This window comes from Dipodomys spectabilis, unplaced genomic scaffold, assembly GCF_019054845.1.
Source record: "Dipodomys spectabilis isolate Male_0828 unplaced genomic scaffold, ASM1905484v1 ptg000054l, whole genome shotgun sequence".
NCBI lineage: Eukaryota > Metazoa > Chordata > Mammalia > Rodentia > Heteromyidae > Dipodomys > Dipodomys spectabilis.
The window spans coordinates 36,739,891-36,762,907 of record NW_024870731.1 but is presented as its reverse complement, the minus strand read 5'-3'; the positions used below and the strand labels follow the sequence as shown (position 1 = coordinate 36,762,907).

Genomic DNA, 23,017 nt, shown 5'->3' with positions numbered 1-23,017 from the left:
GTTTTTACTTGTGCATTTGCACTATTTATTTGAACTATAACCCTAGCTCCTAAAATGTTTAACTTAAACTACTATGGGGCTGAAATAACACTGTATTTTGCAATCTATTTCAGTTGATGTAACTGGAAGAAAATGTGTAAGTAAACTGACCAAAACTAAATTTAATGTTCCTTATTTAAATAATGTAACCTATTCACAACTGAACAATGGAGGTATAAGAAATAACTAAGATAAAATCCATAGATTGCTACCTACCTCTTTGCTTATATATATTTGAAGGTTTACTGAATCCTTTTACAGCTGTGTAACTTTGGTCTCATATCCTTCACTGATTTACATAACTCAAAACTCATCAGGTCAAACGTCTAATCAATTTCTAATACTGAGGCCAAAAACGGACTGTTAACTTTGTGTCAGTAAATGAAAATAAACTTCATTTGCACTGCATTCAGGACTTATTCTATCCTAATTCTGCAGCAGGAACTGAGGATCAAGCTTCAAAGCCAGCCCAGTCAGACCAATATGAGACTTCTATAACCAGCAAAAAGCCAGAAATGGAGGTGTAGAGCTCACATGGTAGTGACTGCCTTGAGTTGAAAAAAACTAAGTGAGAGCAAGAGAACTTGAGTTCAAGTCCCAGAATAGGCACACGCACACATGCACACACACACTTATACTCTAAAGGGATACTACGGGGAGATCTAGGACACTGCATCTCTGCAGACAAGTCAAAACACAGGCAGTGAGGGAAAAGCATCTCTCCTTTTTGCTCCTCAGAGGTAGCATCTCAGATTCATAGTACTGCCCAGAGACATCTTATACACCACAGGCTTCTGTAACAGTTAGTTAAATCTACATCATATAGAATATCCTTGTAGTACTTAAATGTTTTCAGATATTTTATATTGCATTTAATTACTAACCTGGGTAAAGTTGTAGTATAAACCCAGTTACCTTCCAAAACCAAGGGTAATATTTTACTAAAATAATGAGACTGTACAAGTTAACTTCTCCGGGCTTCACACACATAAAGCAATCCTTATGACAAATAACAGCTCCATACCAAAACACAAATTGCTAGAACAAATCCACTATGAATAAATGGATAGGTGTTTTACACAGATTTACCAACAATTATAGGTACCAGTTCATTTTGGAATTCAGGTAGACTGAAATCTATCAATGGGCCAAGCAGCCCATTCATCTCAATGCGCAGAGTATTAAGCACTTCTTTTTTCTTTTTTTTTTTGCTGTTTTACTTGAGTCACGGCCAGCCTTTTGTTTATACTTTGCTTTTGAGACAGGGTGTCACTAACTGCTAGTGAGCCTCAAACTCAGTTCCTTATGTCTCCACCTTCCAAGTAGCTGGGATTACAGGTGTATACCACCCGGCAAAATAATTTAAAGTCAATCCTAATTTTTCCCTATGGAAAAACCATTTTATTTAAAAAGCATAGACAGGCAAGTCAGAACCTACTCCAAAAGCATTCTAGGATTCATTGATACAATCATATTAAGAGGAGGTAGACTCCATTTCAAGTCAGTACCTGAAATGCAGTTTCACAAAGTAAGAAAATTTTTCTTAACAGATTCTCTTTTAACTCTGCTATAGCTTCTTAAATCTCAGACAGGGGAAGATGACCAGTCTTACCAAATGTTTGTCCCTTTTGAGTACCAGGTCATTCTAGGTCTTCTTTATGTAACTTAGGAGTTCCTCTTTTTCCATTTGGTAGCCACTTTTTTTCCACTGTTCACGCAGTTGCTGTAACAAAGCACCAATTTCCTTCCCAGAAGAAATGCCCACTTTTCTAATGTCGTGTCCGCTCACGGGGAAGGGGGGGATGGACCACTGCTCCATCTCCTTCAGGAGACCACGTTCACCCTGGTACTTCAGCAGCTCACATACTCGGGCACTTGCATCTGGCTCTCTGGACTAAGTGCAAACAAACATTAAGTTCACCATACACATTACAGCCCCCATTAATGGTTTACCCGATATTTAAATGACAAATACTCTAGGAAAATTACCATTCCAAATAAGTAACACTTAATGAATAAATTCTGGATTTTATCTTCCAACTTTTCTGCAAGTGAAGACAACTTATTTTTGGACCAAACCTAGTGTATACTTACATCTATAATGAAGTCTTGATAGGGTTTCAATGGTTCTGAACTGTCTGATGCTTTAACTAAGTCTTTCCTATTTTTAACTATAAATAAGCCGAGGTTTTTCTCTTCTTTTGAAATCTTCAACCTCAAATCCAATTTTGTGACATCATCTTGTACTTTCAGCAGTGAGGCCAAGATGGTCATTGGCTTTGCTGAGCAACCTTCAACATTTTTACTGACTTGGTTAAATTCTTCTAAACTTGAGGGTGTAGGCAAACCTGCAGGAACAAAATTTTTTTTCTCTTTTTAGTGTTAAAAAAAGACCAGTCAAATCCTAAAGCACTTTATGAAAATCCCTTTCCCAATGACTCAAGACTAATGAAATGTCCTGAAGTTCCCTGATGTGTGATCATCCTTGGTCAGTATTAATCATAACATTTATTGATCCATAAGGCATCTTAAAAACTCAGTAGATAAGTGCTATTATTTCTATACTCCTTTTCTTCAGAAACTAACAAGTCACAAAGCTGGTAAGTGTCAGTTAACCTAACCTAATCAAAGCCAAGTCTTTTGAGTTACTCCTTACCTGTGATCCCAAAGATTATCTTGGAATTTGATTTCTCCATGTGGAATTTTGTAACTACATGAGTAAAAACATTTTTACCTTAAGGATTTTTAAACTAAATGTTTCATTGCCAAAAATGTTAATGTTTTGCTGGGCACCTATGGCTCACTCCTGAAATCCTAGCTACTCGGGAGGCTGAGATCTCAAGATCATGGCCAGCCCAGGCAGAAAAGTCCCTGTGAGACTCTTATGTCCAATTAGTCACTCAAAAACTGGAAGTGATGCTGTGGCTCAAGTGGCAGAGTGCTAGCCTTGAGCACAAGAGGCTTGGGGACTGCGCCGAGGCCGAGTTCATACCCCACAACCAACCAAAGAAAGTATTTTTTAAATGTTTTATAACTTGTTCTCACCTATATGAGGAGCCACATCAAGATCATAGATTAGGTGAATTAAGTGGTTTACGTGGTTACCAACAAGAATTTTTTTCAATTCTACCCAAATCCGCTCTCCTGATATTCCAGCCAAGCCTTTTGCATTTTCGGCAATTGCTTCCAAAGTCTCAGGGTCATGCTCACCAGGTTTGTCCACAATTCTGCCGTAAAACCTAGAAAACAAAATCCTCTAAATGCACCTATACTGGCAGAACAGCCAGAATTCTGTTTCTCATTTTTGCATCTATTTAATGGAAATGAATTAAAGCATTAGTCATATCTCCACCTTTTTCTTCAGATGTACAAACCCAAGATTAATTACAATGTAAGTAACCTCCAAGTCAGTAAGCACTAGAAGCCTGCGGACTCGATTTCACCAATAGTGACTAAGGTGCAGCTGTGCTGCAGCAGGTAAAACTCATAAGCCTCATGAAGGCAGATTTTTATTTTTCTCTCTCCCACAATCCCTCCTTCCCTCTTGTGTCAGATAGCGGTGCTTGGCATGCTCACAAATGAAAAGAAAGCATTATTTAATAGAAAGGAGAATGGACATTTAAAAGGTGCTCAAAAACGTGTTTTTTGTTTTTTTTTGGGGGGTGGGGGTTGGTCGGTCGTGGGGCCTGAACTCTGGGTCTGGGTGCTGTCCCTCAGCTCTTCAGCTCAAGGCTAGCACTCTACCACTTGAGCCACAGCGCCACGTCCAGCCTTTTCTGCTTTATGTGGTGCTGAGGAATTGAACCCAGTGCCTCATGCATGCAAGGCAAGCGCTCTACCACTGAGCCACCTTCTTAACCCCTCAAAACCTTTTTTTATAGCAAAAGATCATAGTAAATGTTGTATGAAAGTAACATGTACATAAGACATGGATTACCTCATCACCAGACACACATTTGGGATGTCACTATTCTGTAGACCTACCCGTTCGGTTACTGTACACAACACACAGTATTAAAAACTGTTTCTAAAATTTGCAAAAAATTCTTACCTGAAGTATCTTAAAATCCGAAGATAATCTTCTTGTATTCTTTGATGTGCATGTCCTACAAATCTAACTTTCTTATTTTTTAAATCTTCATAGCCATTAAAGTAATCGAATAAAGTACCATCAAAGCCTAGTCATTTAGAAGGAGGAAACAGAATCATTAACAATCTTAACAAAAAAAATAAATAAATAAACTAAAAACTACCACAAACAGGAGAAATTCAGCATGGCTGTTTATCACATATAGTGACAGTATACATCACTACTAATTCAGAGACAGAGTAAACAGCTGTCCTTACAATTGAAAGATTATACCTCCAATAAGAACCTAAAGCAATGTGCCAGATATGTATAGACTGAGGATGAGAGGAGAACACGCTCGTATAAAAAATATGAATAGCCAAAATTGTATGGGAAAATCAGGAGTGGCAGGGGAATCCACAGGGCAGTTACTTTGTCATCCTGCATCAAGAAAGACCTTTTAAACCTTTCAAACTAAATATCAGTAATAAATATCTATTATGCCTTCTTGAGTAAGGCATAAAAGTCTGGCCAAAAAAAAAAAATCTTAAGCTAAGAGATACTCAGAGAAAGACCCCAAAAGTCAGTATCAATAGAGACAAATGGCTAATTTCCATAGCATGCAAACATACAGAAGAAACACAGAAATCTGTAAAATGAGCGTTTTCAACAGCAGTAATAAGAAATAGGAAGTAAAACAGTATTAAGTAGAAATAGTATTTCCCGGGTTTCTTTCCCACTGGTAAATTTCCAAGTAGTGTCTGCTACTACCTGGTTCAGGATAGGTTAGGAGACTAAACCATGAGAGCCTATTATCCCTTCATAAAAATGCTGTACTGTAAACAAAACAATTCTCACTGGGATTTTCTTAGTTATCAAACTGCAAATCATATCTCATAGGTAAACTCTCAATCCCAAACAGACAACAGGTCTTCCCCAAGACAGAGAAAAGCAACAGGAGACCTGCCAAGGGGGCAGGTGGGTGACTGGCCCCAAGAGGCACTTCACTGGGTGGCATCAGGGACAGGGCACTGCTGTTACTACTTGTGAAGAACAATCACGTGTCCATTTAATTCTGTTTGAACCCTGAATACCTTCTGGCTATCCGCAAAGTACCACTCTGGGCAGACAGTGCTTTTTTAGTGCAGCACACAGGGATTTGCTAAATGGGAACTACCTTGATAAATACGGGAAATTACAGGCTCCAGATTCAAAAGTGCATAGGCAAAATAGGACTAAAAAAGGCAAATATCCTATGTCTATCTTACTGTTGTGGTAAAGAATGCGTGTTGAACATACTGGCAGCAGAAAGGCTTTTTTAGTAAGATCAACATAAGGGGGCCAGTGATGTGGCGCGGTGGTAGACCAAGCACGTACAGGACCCCAGCTCCAGGGTGGGGGGGGGAAAAGAGGAAAAGCATCCTAGGAATATAACAAAAACAACAATAACAACAACAAATGTCTACAGCAGAAAGGCTTAAAAAAATTCCTGAGCTGAAAATATAGATTAGTATGATACCAATATGAGTTTTGTTTTGCTCTGAATCTTTCTTTTAAAGTATACTAGTAAAAATGTGAAATGCAGCTAAGTGGCTTATGCTTAAGAGCATAAGCTTTGGAGACAGTTTGTGTTACAACTAATAACACTACAGTATACAGGCTGCATACCTTTGAGCAGGTTATCAGGAGTTAAGACAGCACCAACTGCTTCAGAAGGTTGCTGGGAAAACTAAACTATGTTATGAGTTTAAAATAGGGCTCAGCAAATGTTTAGAAACCAATAGTAAACCTACAAGGAAACCATTAGAGAAGGCTGCACCATGTGAGTAATGCTGGAAGAAGTGGATACTTGAAGCTTTGGTTGTGTAACGGAGGAGGTGTGTATTGCTGGGCTCCTTCCAGTCCCCCGTTTAATAGTAGAGTTTGGAAACCCAGGCTCTAACCTGGACCAAGTTACATGACATCTGCAAGTCTCACCTGTCCCACCTTAGCCTACTCTAACCTAATTCACCTCTAGCCCTTTGTGAGCACACCTTCATTAACAAAGAACTTAAGGACCTACATGACAAATAGGCTTCATCTTAACATACCAAGGCAGACTTGTGATTCCTTAAGATGCAATGCTAAGAAAGAACTTGAGGTGTGTGTAGGTGCAACAGTAATTTGCTTTTTGCTGAAGTCATTCGCCCCAATGCCAAGGCCCTGCAGGAAAGGATGGAGAAGGAGCATGTGTGTAAATGACAGGGCCCTATGAACACTGACAGGAGGAGTGTGTGCATGTGCACATATATACATTTTTCTTGCACTGTTTAGATGCAGTTAATAAATTAGCAGATGAAGGTGTGAATGTGTCAGGCACTGCTCCAAGCATATACAATCATTAGCTCCCTTAATCTTTACAACAGTCCTACAAAATAAACTAGCATTAACACCTGTGTGTTTTACAGCTAGCGAGTAATATAGTGAGAATCTCAGCCAGTATTTTTGGATCCTGTCAACATGATATGCTGTCTCTTAGAAGAGATGAATGCCACTTCAGTTGGAGGACATTCCCAGAATGCAAGTTTCACTTGAAAAGAAGGCATAGTCTGATAGATCACATTATCCTTGTATTACCTAGAAACATGGAGTTTATAGTGAGGTCTCTGCGTTCGGCATCTTTCTGCCAGTCAGTTGTGAATTCTACCTCAGCATGTCTTCCGTCGGTTGTGACATCGATCCTTAGTGTGGTAATTTCAAAATTTTCTTCATGAAGCTGCAATTGAATATAAGACTTTTTAAAAATTAGTTTATAGCATCACTAAAGACTGGAAAGCTTCACTGAGGCAAGGTAATACAGTTGTCTTTAAACTCAACCAGTATAAAAACATTGAAACAGAATATTCAAGGCCATATCCAAAGAATACCTTTTTGTAAAATAATTTGAGTTTACAGGCAAACATGGCTACTGAAAAGCAGCATGGTAGGTATAAAGGGCTACTCTCGAGCTAGTTTTTTTGCCAGTGTCAGTTTGCACAGAGCTATGTTAATATATGCCACAGAGCAAAGGCCTGTCAGGAATAAGTATAGGTAACAAACCTAGGGTCTTTACTGGTCATCCCCAGTGAGGTTAAGGTGATAGGTACACACACCGTGGGGAGAGAAACTGCCTCCAGCTGGGAAGGCTAAGGAACAGGAGCTGAGCCTTGAAAGCCGATGTGGATGTAGACAGAAGCACATTTCAAATAAAAGCGTGTCCAAAGACACAGTACAGAGGGAATTTATAAAAGGGGAAATCTCACTGACAAATAGCATTCTACCAGTAGTCAGCAATGAGGTTTTCTTGATAAAGAATTTGGAATTCACAGGCAAAAACTGGGATCATTTGAAGTCTTCTAGGATTCTCACGATTTCATACAAATTCTCCTCCAGATACACATTACATTCTCACTATAAAATTTATCTATGAAAGGAAAAGGGAAAAGAAACGGCTTGAACTAGGGCAACTATACACTGCAGGACTGCTCTCTAGTTATAGTGAAAACTCCTGCAGATTCCAACACTTCTAATTGGCTAGCACGTCCCAGGTAGAATTACAACGAAGCCCTGAAGTTGGGTGCTGCAGCACCCAACTATGATGACAGCCAAAGAACTTTAAGGAAATGAAGACTTTGTTGAAACAATTACCACTGAGAACCTAAGGAAAATAAGAGAAGTGACTACATCTGACACAAGCATAGAAGCTGCAAAATAAGTGGTCATGTGCCACACTGGACTGCATGTACCAGTGATCCTGGAACTGAGCAATTCTACCACAGCTCATTCATCATGGAACACACCATACTCCCCCGTGTCTGTACTGGTGTAAACAAACATGCAGCACTGCCAGGAGTTTAGACCTATGCACACACAGTTATGTGCAGTACATGATTTAATGATGTCAAACTGAATGCTTCCTCTAATAGGGATTTACTACACTGTACTTTTTCTGGAGTGTACTTCCTTTGCTGGAAACCAGCCTCAGCAGCTCCTAGAACACACTTTCACACACGATGTCAGCTCCGTGTGTCATTGCTCCTCCAGAATGCAGTGGGCCAAGTTCTGGAGTTAAGACAGTGACATCATGACCAGACCCTGTAGAGCCAAGGCGAGTGCTGTGCACTTACTTGTTAATCCAAAGAACAGGAAAACACTTTTAGAATAAAGAATTTTTTTGTGTACTGAACAGTATGTTAAATGAGTTAAAAAGTTTTAAACAGAAATAATACTCCACAGTGCACACCTATAAACAAAAGTGATAGAGATAGAGATGTAATGAAAAATCAGAGACACACTGGGAAAATGACCTACTGTGGAGATAGGGAAAGACTTATTTGCTGTTGGGAGGGAGTACAGTCAGAAAGCTACACAAGAAGTCAGTAGATTATATTTTAAAAATGCTAACTTAAAAAACAAAAACTATAGCATGGAAAGGGTCCTCCTGTAAAAACACAAAACCACTTGTGGAGGTCAAGTCGTTAAACTTAGCAGTGGCTACAACACACAAGAATGAAAGACTTAGGGTAGAGTAGAAGACACTGCTATTTTTAATTAGGCATTTTGTTTCCCAACTATAAAAAAACTCCTGAACTTTGGTAAGCAGATGTTCACGCAGTGCAGTAAGTATCAGCCTGTGACTCACCCTGGCTGTGATTGTTCCGTGCTTCTCTCCCTTGTTGTTGATCATCCGGATGCCGGCCGATTGAAACATCTCCTTCATTTGGGTTGGGGTGGCGGTGGTAGCAAAATCAACATCTTGAGGTTTCACCCCATTCAGCAAATCCCTCACGGCTCCTCCTGCTATTCTCAGCTCATGATTCTCTTTCACAAATAATTCTGAAATGACAGCGACAAGATTTTTAGTACAATGTGTTTCAGTAATGACAGCGTGTTACCGGAAGTACAAGGTTTGGCCATTTATTGGGACAGTTTAGACCATGTAAGAAGGCCTTGCTTTTCATGCAAAACAAGGCGGAAAACACAAAGTGGCTGTGCTGTAGATGCCTGAGAACCATGGGAAACAGAACCTGCATGACTGCTTTGCTGATTAAGACAACTCAAAATTCTACAGTGCCTCACAATCATGATTACAAATATGAATTATAGTCAAAGAGTAATGCAAAATAGAAAACCAAGTCTCCTCCTAGTTCTGTGAATAATATACAAGCATTTCCATGCATCCAGCTGTCAGGCCCCTTATCATAAATGTTGCCACCAAGATCCTTCAATAGACAGCCTGTGAGAATATTGCCTGAAATCAATGCACATGGAAAACTACTACAAACAACCACACAGGTGAGGACAAGGCTTCTACAACTCTGGCCAGTCTACTGAGAATGATGTCCACAGCTGGCTTCACACAAGCTGGTCTGCACTGTTACAAATTGGCATTCTGCAGAATGTGTTCCAAGCACATCAGTCAGGCAAGGACATCTTTGACCAATGATAACAAGATGACTGGCATTACGTTACCATCAAGTGCTATCACCCAGCAATGGTTATGGACCATAGCCACACAGCCAAGGAAACCCTGGCTAGTACCTGAACCATGTAATTCAGAAGTGAATGACCTTTAGAACTTTGGTCTTATCTCTAAGGAAATAACCTTAATCTGCCATGGAAATGATATAGTTCAAATGAAGCAGAGGGAAAAAAATGAAACAATCTGGCAAATCATGAACCGCTGCATTATATGATTGTGACAAACTATCCTAGCTTCCTCGATTTTCTCTGCTGAAAGTTAATCGTATATGGGGACAAAGCAACTATGATGATTTTAGAACTCATGACAGGATTTAAACTGCACCATGCCAATTTTCACAGAGGTTTTAAATATGTCTGTCTGCACTTTGTTTTCACATAGGACATTTCATTATGCCAGGGCACCCAATCCTACAAAGTAGTTAAGTTATTCGCTGAGTTTACTGATGGTGTTTGAAGTCACCTTCAGTACATATCCCTCCATAGTGTTGTTTCACAGACAGAATCCTGAAAACCACTTCCTGTTTTACGCTACTGAGGTTCTGACTTTAGAACTTCCAACTTTCACAGTGAAGAAAATAAAGCTCAGAAACTCAGGTTTTATAAATCATATAGTAGTACTAAAAGATGTTAAAGAAACTGCAGTATTTGATTTTTAAGGCAGAATGATCAGAGAGGGTATACTGCCAATAATATTTTCCGAGGAGACTCTTGCAACAGAGGACAAGACGGAGGAAGGCACAGCCATAAAGAAACAGTTCAGTCAGCCCCAAACTGGTGATGTTAGAGCTGGTCTCTTCAGACAGCGCCGCTCACCACTTGCAGTTACTGAGCACTTAGAACATACTTAAGTCTGAATTGAGACATGGTGTTAAATGTGTTCCAGGTTTGGAAGTCTTACAACAACATAAAAAGGGGGTCAGTCTGATACTGTATATCCATGTGTGAAATAAGCTGAAGCCCCTTTGAAGAGTTAGCAAACTCTAAAAACAAGAAAGACAGGAATGTAAAGCAGGTCCTACAACAAGATGCTAATGGGGAGAAGAGGGCAAATGGGGTGGGTGAAGGAGGGTGACTATGGTCAAAATACATGTAACGTGAAAATGGAACAGTGAAGCTTGCTGAGATCCCTTTGGGAAAAGGATCAGGGAGAGTTTGGGGGGGGGGGGTGATCAAGTACTATGAATACCTAGACACGTCAAAAAATAACCTTGTACAAACAAGGGATGCTAACAGTGGGGGGAAATGATGTAACATTGTTCTGTAAGTTTCACACTCGTGATCGTATCTTGATGACAGGGGACTGAATGTATGTTTTACTCAGTTCCTTCCAGTTATGTGTTCTGGAAACACTGGCAGAGACTTAGCGTTCCCAAGTACCTCTTCACACACTAGGAGGAGGCAGTGTATCAGGTAAGTACAGCGGATCCCATAATGCATCAGGAATCTAGTACTTAAACCATCGTACAGAAGAGCTAAAGGTCAACTTCTCCACTCGTTGCTTTACTCACAAGTCTTCCTTTTGTCACTTCAACAACAGCAATATTTGAAGGTTGGTTTAAAAAAAATCGTCCACCCTGTGTCTTTCCACCTAAGGCCTCTCCGCTTGTTCCAAAGCCAGGTCTCACCTGTCAGACTCTTCAATCCTTCTGTGAAAAGGGACTGGAATTCCGGAGACTGCAACTTCATGGTGAACAGACAGCGCTTCAGAAGACAGAGGCTGCTCCAGCCCGCGCCGGGTCCCCGCCTCTTCCAAGGACACAGGAGTCTCAGCATCTGGAGCAGTGGCCACACCTCTACCAGGCGGGCCGCGGGTGCACCGACCGAGCTCCACGCGCTGAGCACAGAATAACACGCAGTGTTACTCACCAACAGCGAGGAACTCGCCTCCCTGTCCAGAGGGGGCGCGGGTGGCAGGGCCGCCCCGGCAACAAGGGAAAAAAAGCCAAGCAGGAGCCGCAGGCCCGAGTTCCCGCGCCAGAAACACAGGGAGGAAGGGGGAGCAGGCCTCCAGGACACGAACTGGATCCCCCCCCGACCATCGAGGCACCCCGGATTCCCGACCCCCCCCACGGAGACCTGGCCGCGCACGGGGGGCTCTCAGGACCCCGCGATCTCAATGCGGGGCAGGCGCGGGGCAGCGGGAGGCCCCGTCCCGGCCACGTGGACCCGGGAGCTGACTCCGCCCCGACTCCCACCCGCTCAGAAACCCGCCCCGAACCCCAGCCCCGGGGTCAGCCCGCACGGTGCCCCGGGCCCCAGCCCCGGGGTCAGCCCGCACGGTGCCCCAGCATCCCGCACGGTGCCCCGGGCCCCAGCCCTGGGGTCAGCCCGCACGGTGCCCCGGGCCCCAGCCCCGGGGTCAGCCCGCACGGTGCCCCGGCACCCCGCACCCCAGCCCCGGGGTCAGCCCGCACGGTGCCCCAGCATCCCGCACGGTGCCCCGCATCCCAGCCCCGGGGTCAGCCCGCACGGGTGCCCCGGGCCCCAGCCCCGGGGTCAGCCCGCACCCCAGCCCCGGGGTCAGCCCGCACGGCGCCCCGGCACCCCGCACCCCAGCCCCGGGGTCAGCCCGCACGGCGCCCCGGCACCCCGCACCCCAGCCCCGGGGTCAGCCCGCACGGTGTCCCCCCCCCCAAACCCCTCGGGCCGAGCGCCCGGACGCGGCCGCCACGCCGCCGGGGGACCCCAGCCGCGCCCCGCGGCCTCTCGCCGCACCCCGCCTCCCGGATGCCCCCGGAACCCTCTGGGTCCGTGCGTGGGGCGCAGGGACGGAGACGCACGCCCCGCCGGCTCACTGGCGAGCGCTCACCCGAGGCCGCCCCGCCGCCACGCGCACTTCCGGGATAGAGCGTGGTGGCGTCATCACGCCGGGACGCTGGGCGGGGCCTGGGCGGGGCCTGGGCGGGTCTCCGCCCCGCCCCTCCCCGCCGAGGCTGGATTTGATGCCAGGGCGCCCGGGGACTTGGAACCTCGGCGGCTGAGCCCTGCAGGCCCGGGAATGGCTGCGTGTGCGCGCCGGGTGTAAGCGGGGCCGGCCCTGGGCGGGAGGCTTTGTTAGCTGCAAGAGCTGAGACTTAATGTTTTTCTAGGGCAGAGAGGATCCAGTGGCAAAGGCCTGGAGCCTTAACGTGAGAGAGTGGAGCCTTTTACATACAGCTTTCCTTGAAAAGCGCATGCGGCCTCCTGTTAGAGCCTCCTTTCCCCAGGGGTGTCGAGGCCTGTGAGAAGCACAGCTCCAGACAGACAGCTGTGGACGGCATCCAGCACCTTGAGGGAGCAAGAAAAGCCGGCCCCCTGAAGGCCCTTGCTGCCTCTCTCCACGACCACTCCATCACATGCTAACCGTTGGTGACACACAGGGTAGGGACGAACTGTATTTTTTTTTCTTTAAGTAGCAGCACGGTGAAGCACTGAATGAGCTTGAAAATCAATCTAAATAGCTCTTTGTTTAAAAAAAATGAATTTTGTTCAGTAACCCTTCATAATTTCAGGCCCAGATCGTTTCAGGGGTCAAATAGCACCTATTTTGCCAATTTTAAAAAATGGTTCAGCAAATCATGGTAAGTGAGGTTAAGCCAATCTCAGAGAGACAAACGGCACAAGTTATTCTATATGGAAGCTAGATCTAAAAATTAACCGGGACATGATCAAGTATACATTTCTCTAGGCATTCACACACAAGGGAGACCAAAGATACTCTTAGGCAAAGAACACAAAGGCACAATGCCCATGTGCATCTGAACATACAAAATGATGCGTGCGGAAATGAACTCATAGAAATGGAAACAAGCGATTTTTCTTCGTTGTTGATTTTCTTTTCTTTTTGTCTGTTCATTTATCTGTTTGGGATAGGGTAAAGGGGGGAGGCACAGAAAAGTTGGATCAAAGAGTGAACAAATGCAGCGGGGCACTTGCTCCACATTATGTTGAAAATCAATTACATAACTTGTGGGTGGGGTCAGGAGGGAAAAACTGGGGGTAACACTGTCCAATGTATGCAACTGTAACCACTCTGTACATCCCATTTATCATAACAATAAATGAATAAAATAGTTGAAAAATGTTCAGGAAAAAAAAAAGCACTTTCCTCTCATCCTGAAGCCAGGATAATTCTAAAAGTCAATATAAAATATTACAAACTAACATCCCATTCCAGCTGAGAAACAAATAGAAAACTGAATCCTGCAATGTATAGAACGACTCATTATCTATTTGAGTTGGCCCCAATGCTAAGAATGTGAGGTCGATTTAATGTTCATAAGCCAGTCCATACAAGACTCTGTATTGTTATCTACTTTGGGCCCCTGGGTCTGGAAGCCAGAAGGCTTGTGGATTTCTGCAGAGAATGAAGTGAAGGACAAAGAGGAATACAAAGACATTAGCAGGAGGAGACTGACTAATGCCACACAAAGGAAAAGCTAAGTGAACCTTTCAGACAGGAAGTCCACATATTTAGGAAGAAGCATCTGTGCTAAGGGTCCCAAGGAGGGGGGGGTGTCTGGACATGCAGGTGCTCATTCCTGGAAAACTAGATTATGTGTCTTTGACTCCTGGAGACTGGTTCATGTCTCATTAACTACTTTACATCTGGCAGGGGAGTTCTGAGCCTTGAATGGTCAGACTAGTACTGTCATTTTCTGCAGATTCTAAGGCTTGCAAGTCAAAAACAATCCATTAACATCAGCAGGCCAAGAGTTGATGTTTATCACCCTCCAAGCCGTGGATCTTAACCACTGAGTTTCCTAACCTCCTCCCCCAACTCTGATATCAGTTTTAATTGGCCAGGCATGGTGGTACACATCTGGGATCCCAGCATTTAGGAGGGGAGGCAGGAGTATCATAAGCCAGCCTGGTTTATATAGCAAGACCTTGTCTCAAAATAGAAAGGAGGAGGAGGAGGGGGAGGGGAAGGAGGAGGGGAAGGTTGGGGAGAAGAAGAGGGAGAGGAGGGAGGAGGGAAAAGGGAGGAGGATACAGAGGAGAAAGGAAGAGAAGGGGGAAAAAGAAGAGAAAAACTATATCTTAATAGATACACAACAATCACTTAAAACTCAGAATGCATAAAAACAACTTCTAAAACTCAGGAGGGCTGTCCACAACACTTGTTAAGGCATCTATGAAAAAGCCACAGCTATCAGCAGACTTAATGACAACATTGTTGCCACCCTCCCCCCAATATTAGGAACAAATTGATGATGCTCCGTCACCTCACTTTCAACATGTGACTGCAGTACGTCACCACGAAGATAAATCAAGAAGGAAGACGTTAAAAAGTGTAGCCATAGGGAAGGAGGTAAAACCCTCTCTTCCTATGATGGCATGGTTTATAAAGAAATCATAGCAAACAGCAGAACAAATGCCACCACTAATAAGTCAATTTAACAAGGCCTCGAGATGCAAGGCTACAGTGAAGAATCTTATATCCTAGCAGCAAAAAAAATATGCAATGCAAATCTATGTGTTTTATGTATTAAAAATAAAATCTGTAGGAATAAATGTGATAGTGAAGCTATGGGCGTGGCATCGAAGTATAATACAAATGGAAAGATATTCAAGATCACCCAGTGGCCAGAGAATTACTAATTAAAAACACACACACACAATGAGACAACCATGCAAACCTATTTGAATGTTTTAAAAAAATCTGGCAGTATTAAAATCAGAGGAGCATATGGAGCAGTAGATGTCTCATTCACTTGCTGTCGGTGAGGATGCAAACTAGTGCGGCAGGGCTGGGAAGGTGGCTCAGTGGTAGCGCTTGCCTTGCATGCATGAGGCCCTGGGTTCGATTCCTCAGCACCACATAAGCAAAAAGAAAAAGTCTGGAAGTGGCACTGTGGCTCAAGTGGTAGAGCGCTAGCCTTGAGCTGAAGAGCTGAGGGACAGTGTCCAGGCCCAGAGTTCAGGCCCCACAACAGGACAAAAAAAAACCAAACAAACAAACAAAAAAACAGTAGTAAACTAGTGCAGCCATGGAGAATGACAGTTTAGTGATTTCCCGTGCACTTGCCTTACAACCAAGCCACCCCTCTGCAAAGCATTGGCCCACAGAAAGGAAAACTCTGCTCACAGTAAAACATGTATTTGAGTGTCATAGGAGCTTGGCTCATAATCATCTCGATCAAAACATAGGAATTCCAGAACAAGCATTTCCTTGGGGTTTGTGCTTTATTTTGCATCTTATTGTATTTGTAGTTTTCATGGGCAGTGAGTGTTTTTAGGGTCTGGCAAGTTTGTACCACTCTGTAGAAAAACAATAGTCAGGAATATTCTTCTTCCGTTAGGAGGCAGTGGAACCCTAATGTTAAGGCAATTCAGGAAAATGAACTAGGAAGAGTTTAGAAATAAGTTTCAGTGTTTAAGTCATTAAGTCTTAACTTTGTGAGCCTTAACCGAATGCACTTCAGTACTTGATAAACATTTCCTTAAAGAGCTCCTATTTTACTTCGACATAAGCTATCTCTTAGGCTGCTCAAAGGGTCTCCCCAATGTTCAAATGTCCGTTGGCACCTCATTTTTGTTTGTGTTTCTGAGAAATTAATTCATTTGTTGCCACTAGAGAGAGAAATAATGATGCATAAGGAACAGTTTTGACTTTAACTTTGCTTTATCCCTTTCAGTCTACTCATTCGCTCACTCATCCATGAATCTAGCAACCTACAGGACCATCCATCCATCCACCTTCTATCCATCTCTCTACCTGTCCATTCCTTTGTCCACCTCCCACCCATCCATCATTCATCCATTTTTCCACCTATCCATCCATCCACGCTCCCAACTGTCCATTCACCTATTTATCCATTGACCCACCCATCCACCCACACCACTATCCACCTAGCTACCCACCTAGCTATTCATCTACTCCTGTCTATCCACCCATCCACCCATCCATCCATTCATACCTCCATTCATCCATCCACACATTTTTCATTCCAGGATAACTCCAGCACCAGCCACTATACACTTTTGCTAGCTTTTTCTAGAAATACCTGCATGTTAGATCTAGATATGCCCAGTTAGTGATGTTGTGGGTGAAGATAGGAATGACTAATAGTCATTCACACCTGTCGCACCTTGGGAAAAGGTATTTGAGATAATATTCAGGTAAGACAGAAGATAGTTATGCCCTAATTTAAATATTTTGCAATTTAGGCACACTGATGTGGTTAGTGTCTCGTTTCCTTCCCCTTCCCTCCCCTACTTTCTCTTTGTAAATGACATGAAGTAATTTGTTGAAAAGAACAAGTTCTGTTTCAGGAGTGAGTTTTTCCTTTGGAACAACACAAAGTACCTGTTTAAAGAAAAAGTCATCCACTAGTTTTGTTCTCATAAAAGTTTAATAGAAGCCAACTAAAGTTTAAGATCTCCCAGAGGACAAATAAAGATATTTCTCAGCAAATGTACAATCTCAATGTTCATTGGTGCTGGGGGATTTCACACACAAATGCAATTTTATTTTACATTTAAAAGAGGTAAGTAAATAGACGAATCAATTTTCGCTGCTGTGAAATTTCATACAGGGTCATTAATTTTAAAAGATGGGACTTCAATAATAGTTAAAGAGAACGAAGGCCCAAGGGTAAAAAACTGAGAATAATCACCTTCAAAATCCTAAGTTATCAGCAGCCTCAGATCTGAACCAGGTGGAGATTCAACTCCCCTTCTTCGTAATGTTCCCTGCATGGTTTGTTTCTCTTTGAATATAGCTCATGCAGAATTCTTTCTGGCAAAGCCAGGAGGCTCTTCTTTGATTAAGATCCAGGACCTGTTCTTGGCACTGGATACCAGGAAAAGTTCAGACAAAACCAAGCTAAAGGCCTGTCCTCTAACCCATATCTCAGATGCAAAAAGTGAAATGCACAACTCTCTCCAGTGATAGGCACAAATATCCCGCTATCAAAGCAAAATAAAGATACATACAAGCTGTAGTCTTGAGTTCACACTTGAGGAAGCAGAGAGCTAGAGAAAGCTCCCCACAGGAGACCACAGTCAGACTTAGCGAAAAAGGATCAGGATGTTCTTATGAAGTAGCCCCTCTTGGCTAGGGGTGTGGCTAAAATGGTAGAGCACCTGCCTAGCAAATACAGGCCCTGAGTTCAAATTCCAAGACTGCCCAAAAAATAAAGGGAGAGAGAGGAGAAAAGGGATCTCTTACTCAGCCAAACTAGATAGTCCACGCAAGGTAGAGAAACATATCCTTTTTAAAACAAACCAGAAAATCCTGTGACAATTAAAGAATGACCGCTTTCCCCCATGCTGAGCTGTGTGAATGTGGGGAGCCTCTGAGAAAAATGGGGTGAAGTGGATTCTCTAAGCTTTAGTTTCCTCTCATCTGTCAATCTGATTTAAAGGGCCACAGTATACCACATACAAGGCAAATGGCAATCTCTAGCACATAGTGGGGGTTCTCTTGACTCACACAGGCGATGATTGTTTGTTAATAAAGTCTGTCTATAGCTTTGCTTATTGCTTCCACACATCTACCTGATTTTCTATATCTGGATTTCAAAGGAACAAACTGCTTGCTGCGTAAAGAAGTAGAAAAGCTGACATGATTGAAAGTCTTCACTGAAGAAAGACAAGCTTTTTGTTTTTGCTACACATGGTCAGTCTGCACACTGATGTTTACGCTGGGCCTTTTCTAATAACTACCTGGGATTGCATTTAAATCTTGCTAGGGGATCTTTCCAGTATTTTTGTGATAGTTTTATTGTGATATGATGTACATTTCATCAAATTTCACCTAAACAGAATTAACTGCATGCTTTTAGTATATCTACCAAGTTGACAACTACCACGATACACAGCACAGAATATTTTTATGGGCCCCAAAGAAACCTCTCACTTGTTAGTTGTTGCTACTAACTTTTTGTCACACTCTTCCAGACTCCTCCCCTAAACAATGTATCATCGCTCAGTTGTGCTCTACCTCTGTAGATTAGCTTGTTCTGAGCCTTTCATAATGGCACGCAGGTGGAATCACGCTTGTGTGGTCTTGGGGGACTCACCGGACTTGGCTTCTTGTTAAAGTTTGTCTGTGGTGCAGCATTTATCACCACTTCCTGTTTATTGCTTAGCAATATTCCATTGTATGGCTACACTATACATTCTCTTTCAGGAGATTACTGGAGTTTGAACTCAGAATTCTTCTGCTTGCTACAAAAGGCCCTCTACCACTTTAAATACACCTCCAACCCTTTTCACTCTGGTTAATTTTGAGTGAAGGTCTTACTTTTGACCCACAGCTAGGCTGACCCTATGGTGCTCTTATTTACTCTTCCCTTGCACTAGAATGACAAGCTCGGGCCATCCCTGCCAGCTTTTTCTGTTGAGATGAAGTCTTGCTAACATTTGGCCTGAGCAAACTTCAGTCCTCCTGATCTCGACCTCCTGGGAAGCTGTCACACTCAGCTTTTATGCTTTTTGTATTCATCCGTTGGTAGACAATTGAGTGGTTTCCATTTCCTGACTATCTTGAATAATACTGGCAGAACTCTATGCTTTCAAGTCTTGGGTAGGTGGTTGCCTGGGGCTAGAAGTGCTGGAGAATATGCTAAGTCTACTTCCTTTGGAGGCAGTGCCAGATAGACTCTTTTCAAAAGAGGCTGCACCATTTCACAACCCCAGCGATATGTAGGAGGCTCTAACGTCTTCCTTTGTCATTGTCTACATTGGAGTCAACCTCAACTATCTTCTTACACTGGGACCAGGTGCAGATACTGCATAGTGATTATTTTTTAAATTCATTTTAATATAGTTAAATAGCTGAGCTTAAGGCTTTCATTTCAACATGTCGGTGTATGAGTATGATCAGTGTCACCCTTTCCATTGCTCTCCCTCCCATCTCTCCCAACCCCACCCCTCCCCTCAAGTTAACTGGTTCCATTGTCACATATGTACACTGAATATTATGAGTGCGCTCATTGCTCTATGACACCCTGTTATTAAGAGGGTTTTTTTTTGTTTTGGTTTGGTTTTGCTTTGCCAATCCTGGGGCTTGAACTCAGGGCCTGGACATTATCTCTGAGCTTCTTTGTGCTCAAGGCTAACACTCTACCACTTGAGCCATAGAGCCACTTCTGGCTTTTTCTGAGTAGTTTATTGGAGATAAGAGTCTCTTGGGGGCTGGGAAGGTGGCTCAGTGGTAGAGTGCTTGCCTTGCATGCATGAGGCCCTGGGTTCGATTCCTCAGCACCACATAAGCAGAAAAAAAAAAGCCGGAAGTGGTACTGTGGCTCAAGTGGTAGAGTACTAGCCTTGAGCTGAAGGGCTGAGGGACAGCGCCCAGGCCTAGAGTTCAGGCCCCACGATCGGACCACAAAAAAAAAAAAAGAGTCTCTTGGAACTTTTCTGCCTGGGCTGGCTTCAGAGATCCTCAGATCTCAGCCTCCTGAGTAGCTAGGATTATAGGTGTGAGCTGCTGGCACCCAGCTCTGAAAGGGTTTAAAAATACTGTTTTAATGTTTTTATTTATCGACCTTCTCTTAGCCACTCTTATATTACAAGTCAAAGTACATCACATTTTTGCTCAGTCTTGTATAAATCTGTCTACATATTACACTTTACAAAGCCTGTTTAACCAGAAGAGTTCAAGGGAGCCACTAAATCCTGCTTCCCATGTTATTTCTATTCAGATCATTCCATCTGCTATTTGCCCAACCTCTTGCTTTCCTTCTCTGGGAATACTAGCAAACTCGATTTGACATATTTTTTTTTAAATGTGAATTTTTCCAGCATATTACATTATAATGTCTTTGGACATTTGCATTTCATTCTAAAGAATAAATCTTCCATGATAAAAATAAATTATACACATTCCCTCCTCTCTTACTTTGGGCTTAGATGAATATGCATACAAAAGATATAAGCCCGTGCTTTGTATCTTGTGAATTGGAAGAGTTAGTAAAAGTTCATCTGCCCATAAAAATGGTATCCAGGGCAGTAGACAGATCTGGTTTTTCTGAAATCCTTCATACAACTGACGCTGCACGGCTATATTCAAAAATCACATTTTGAGCAAATGAAATGTATGGAACATAAAACAACATTTCAAACCCCAGATTCCTACCCTCACAATGACTGCAAAACATTTTTAAGATGGTTTGGTGATGAATATGTGACATCTAAAATTAAATGTGCAAAAAATAAATAAATAAATAAAATTAAATGTGCAGGACTTTAGAGAGTGGGCCAGATGGTGGATACTGTAGCTAAGTTCTTCTTCGTGCTCAGTAACTGTAAGGTCCATTCCTGGATGGCAAGCAGACCCTGCCTAGTACCTGCATTACCTAGGCAACTGGGACACCTGGAAGAGGTCACATCTGCATCCGCTGAGGTCACATCTGAATCTGATGTGGCCACACCTTTCTCCCACCTGGTCCCACCTCTTACCTGGTTCCACTTCCCTTTACCTGGACACACCCTTCCCCGCCCCCTACCCCATATAAGGCCTAACCCAGGGCCAGACGCCCTCTTTTGCCAGCCCTGTGGAATGCCAACCTTGCCTGGTCCCAGCAGGTCTACTAAATAAACCTACCCCTTACCTGAATACCATGTGGATGGTGCTGTTCTTACTCGGCTACCTCTTTTAAAAAACCTAACAGTAACAAAGAGATAGAGCCCTTTCTGGCCTGTTTTTTTTTTCTCTCTCTGTTTTCCTTTCATCTGGTGTCATTCCAGTTACTCTGGGAACTTCAAGAACAGTACCCTGATTGTACTCGCTGTGTGCATTTCCTCGAGCGCCATTTTGCAGACAGAAATGCCAATCAAAGCCTGGCAATGTCTCTGGAGTCTGGCAATGTCTCTGGAGTCTGCTTCGCAGGGACTTTCCTCCGCCACTTGGCTCTCAAAGGCCTTGTGTATATGTATATATATGTATGTATGTATGTATGTGTATATATATAACATATATATGAAAAGTTATTCGCCAGAATTTGAAATTGCCCAGAATAAGCAATGAAACCAAAGACAGGAAAACCCATGTCACTCCTCTGATGCTGGAGCATGCCAGGGGTGGCTGTTTGCCACATGGGCATCTGGGAGGTGACTACAGGAGGTTTGTGCCCCAGGCCAACCCTACCATGGTGGCAGTGTATGTAAGATGAGCCCAGCCAGGTTATCCACCCCGGCAGTTTACCATGCTGAGAAATTCTCCTGGCGTGCACACACACACAAACACACACACATACACACATGCACACACTAGGGGGAATTCCCCCCCCTCACCCCCCCCACACAAAAATGAAGCAGGAAATGCAGAGGACACAGCTCTCAGATGGTGGAAATCTGCCCAGGATGGATCTCGTGCAGTTAAGCTCTGCTACGAATTCTTGATGTTTTAGAGAAGTTGCATGGCATTGCCTGCCGCTTGCGAGTTTTAAACCACAACAACAGCGATGGTGAAAGAACAAAGATCCACGTCAGAGTTTAAAAAAAATCCACAACAAAAACACCAACCATCCCAGAGATAAGGCCAGCTGCTGCCGATCGCTCGGCAGCCACACTTCTCAGTAAGTGGGAATACATGGTTGACGCTTAGCTGGGAAGGAAGGTGAAATTCATTTTCCCATGACCAGGCTGGAACTGTACCTTGTAATAATTTTATGACACTATCAAGGTAGGAAAAGCGAGAGATAATGGATCCTAAATGCATAGGAATCTTTCTCCTACAGAGCAAGGGGAAACCAACCTCATGTAACTCTGCTATTAGCTGAGACAGAATTAATAATGGCATTGCCCAGCTCATGTAGCAGGGTCTCCGTAGTGTTCTGTTTTTTATATTGGTTAAATAACACGTGTCAAGGTGAGTGGTATTCAAGTAATACTTCAAGTTTGGAGGGAGTTCTTCTGCTTAAATGTAGAGTCTTGCTATATAACCCAGGCTGTATAGTATGCTTTTGTAGTCATACACATGATACTCAATGATACTCAATTTGATGAATAATGTATTTGATACTCAGTTTAATGAATTTGATACTAATTTAATTTCATTGTTTGTGTGAATATAGTCTCTTTTATATTATCAAGAGATATGTGGGTGATACACTCGCAGAAGGGGGAATGAGATTGAACATGGTTGAAGAACTTTATACTTGTTTACGTGTGAAAACAGAACAGTAAGACCTGATGGAATTGTTTTAAGGACGAAGGAGGGAAAGGGAAATAAAGAAGAGGGGTGAGTGTTTGACCAGGCTAAATTGTAGACATACGTGAAATGATCACAATGCTACCTCCTGTACACCTACTCTGTGCTAACGCTAGACGATGAGTGATTCTATGTAGCTATTAGTTACACATTTGCAATCTCAGATACCATGGGAAGTTCAGACACCTGCACTGTTTCCTTGAAAGGTTATGTGGGAAAATTGGGGAACGGGAAGCAAAGAAAGGGACCAGGCAGCTATGGGA

The 23,017-nt window shown here is 43.1% G+C and overlaps 1 protein-coding gene across 1 annotated transcript; it reads right to left on the bottom strand.

Annotated features, from left to right (window-relative positions):
• Positions 1-40: 40 nt before the first annotated feature.
• Trnt1 (tRNA nucleotidyl transferase 1) lies at positions 41-11,628 on the bottom strand. The gene is made up of 7 exons (XM_042679698.1): positions 11,236-11,628; positions 8,769-8,962; positions 6,725-6,863; positions 4,091-4,217; positions 3,085-3,278; positions 2,134-2,387; positions 41-1,933 (listed from the first exon to the last, which is right to left on the bottom strand). Exons 1-7 carry the CDS (start codon positions 11,381-11,383, stop codon positions 1,685-1,687), a joined length of 1,305 nt encoding a protein of 434 aa, XP_042535632.1. The 5' UTR covers positions 11,384-11,628; the 3' UTR covers positions 41-1,684.
• Between the last annotated feature and the right edge of the window lie 11,389 nt (positions 11,629-23,017).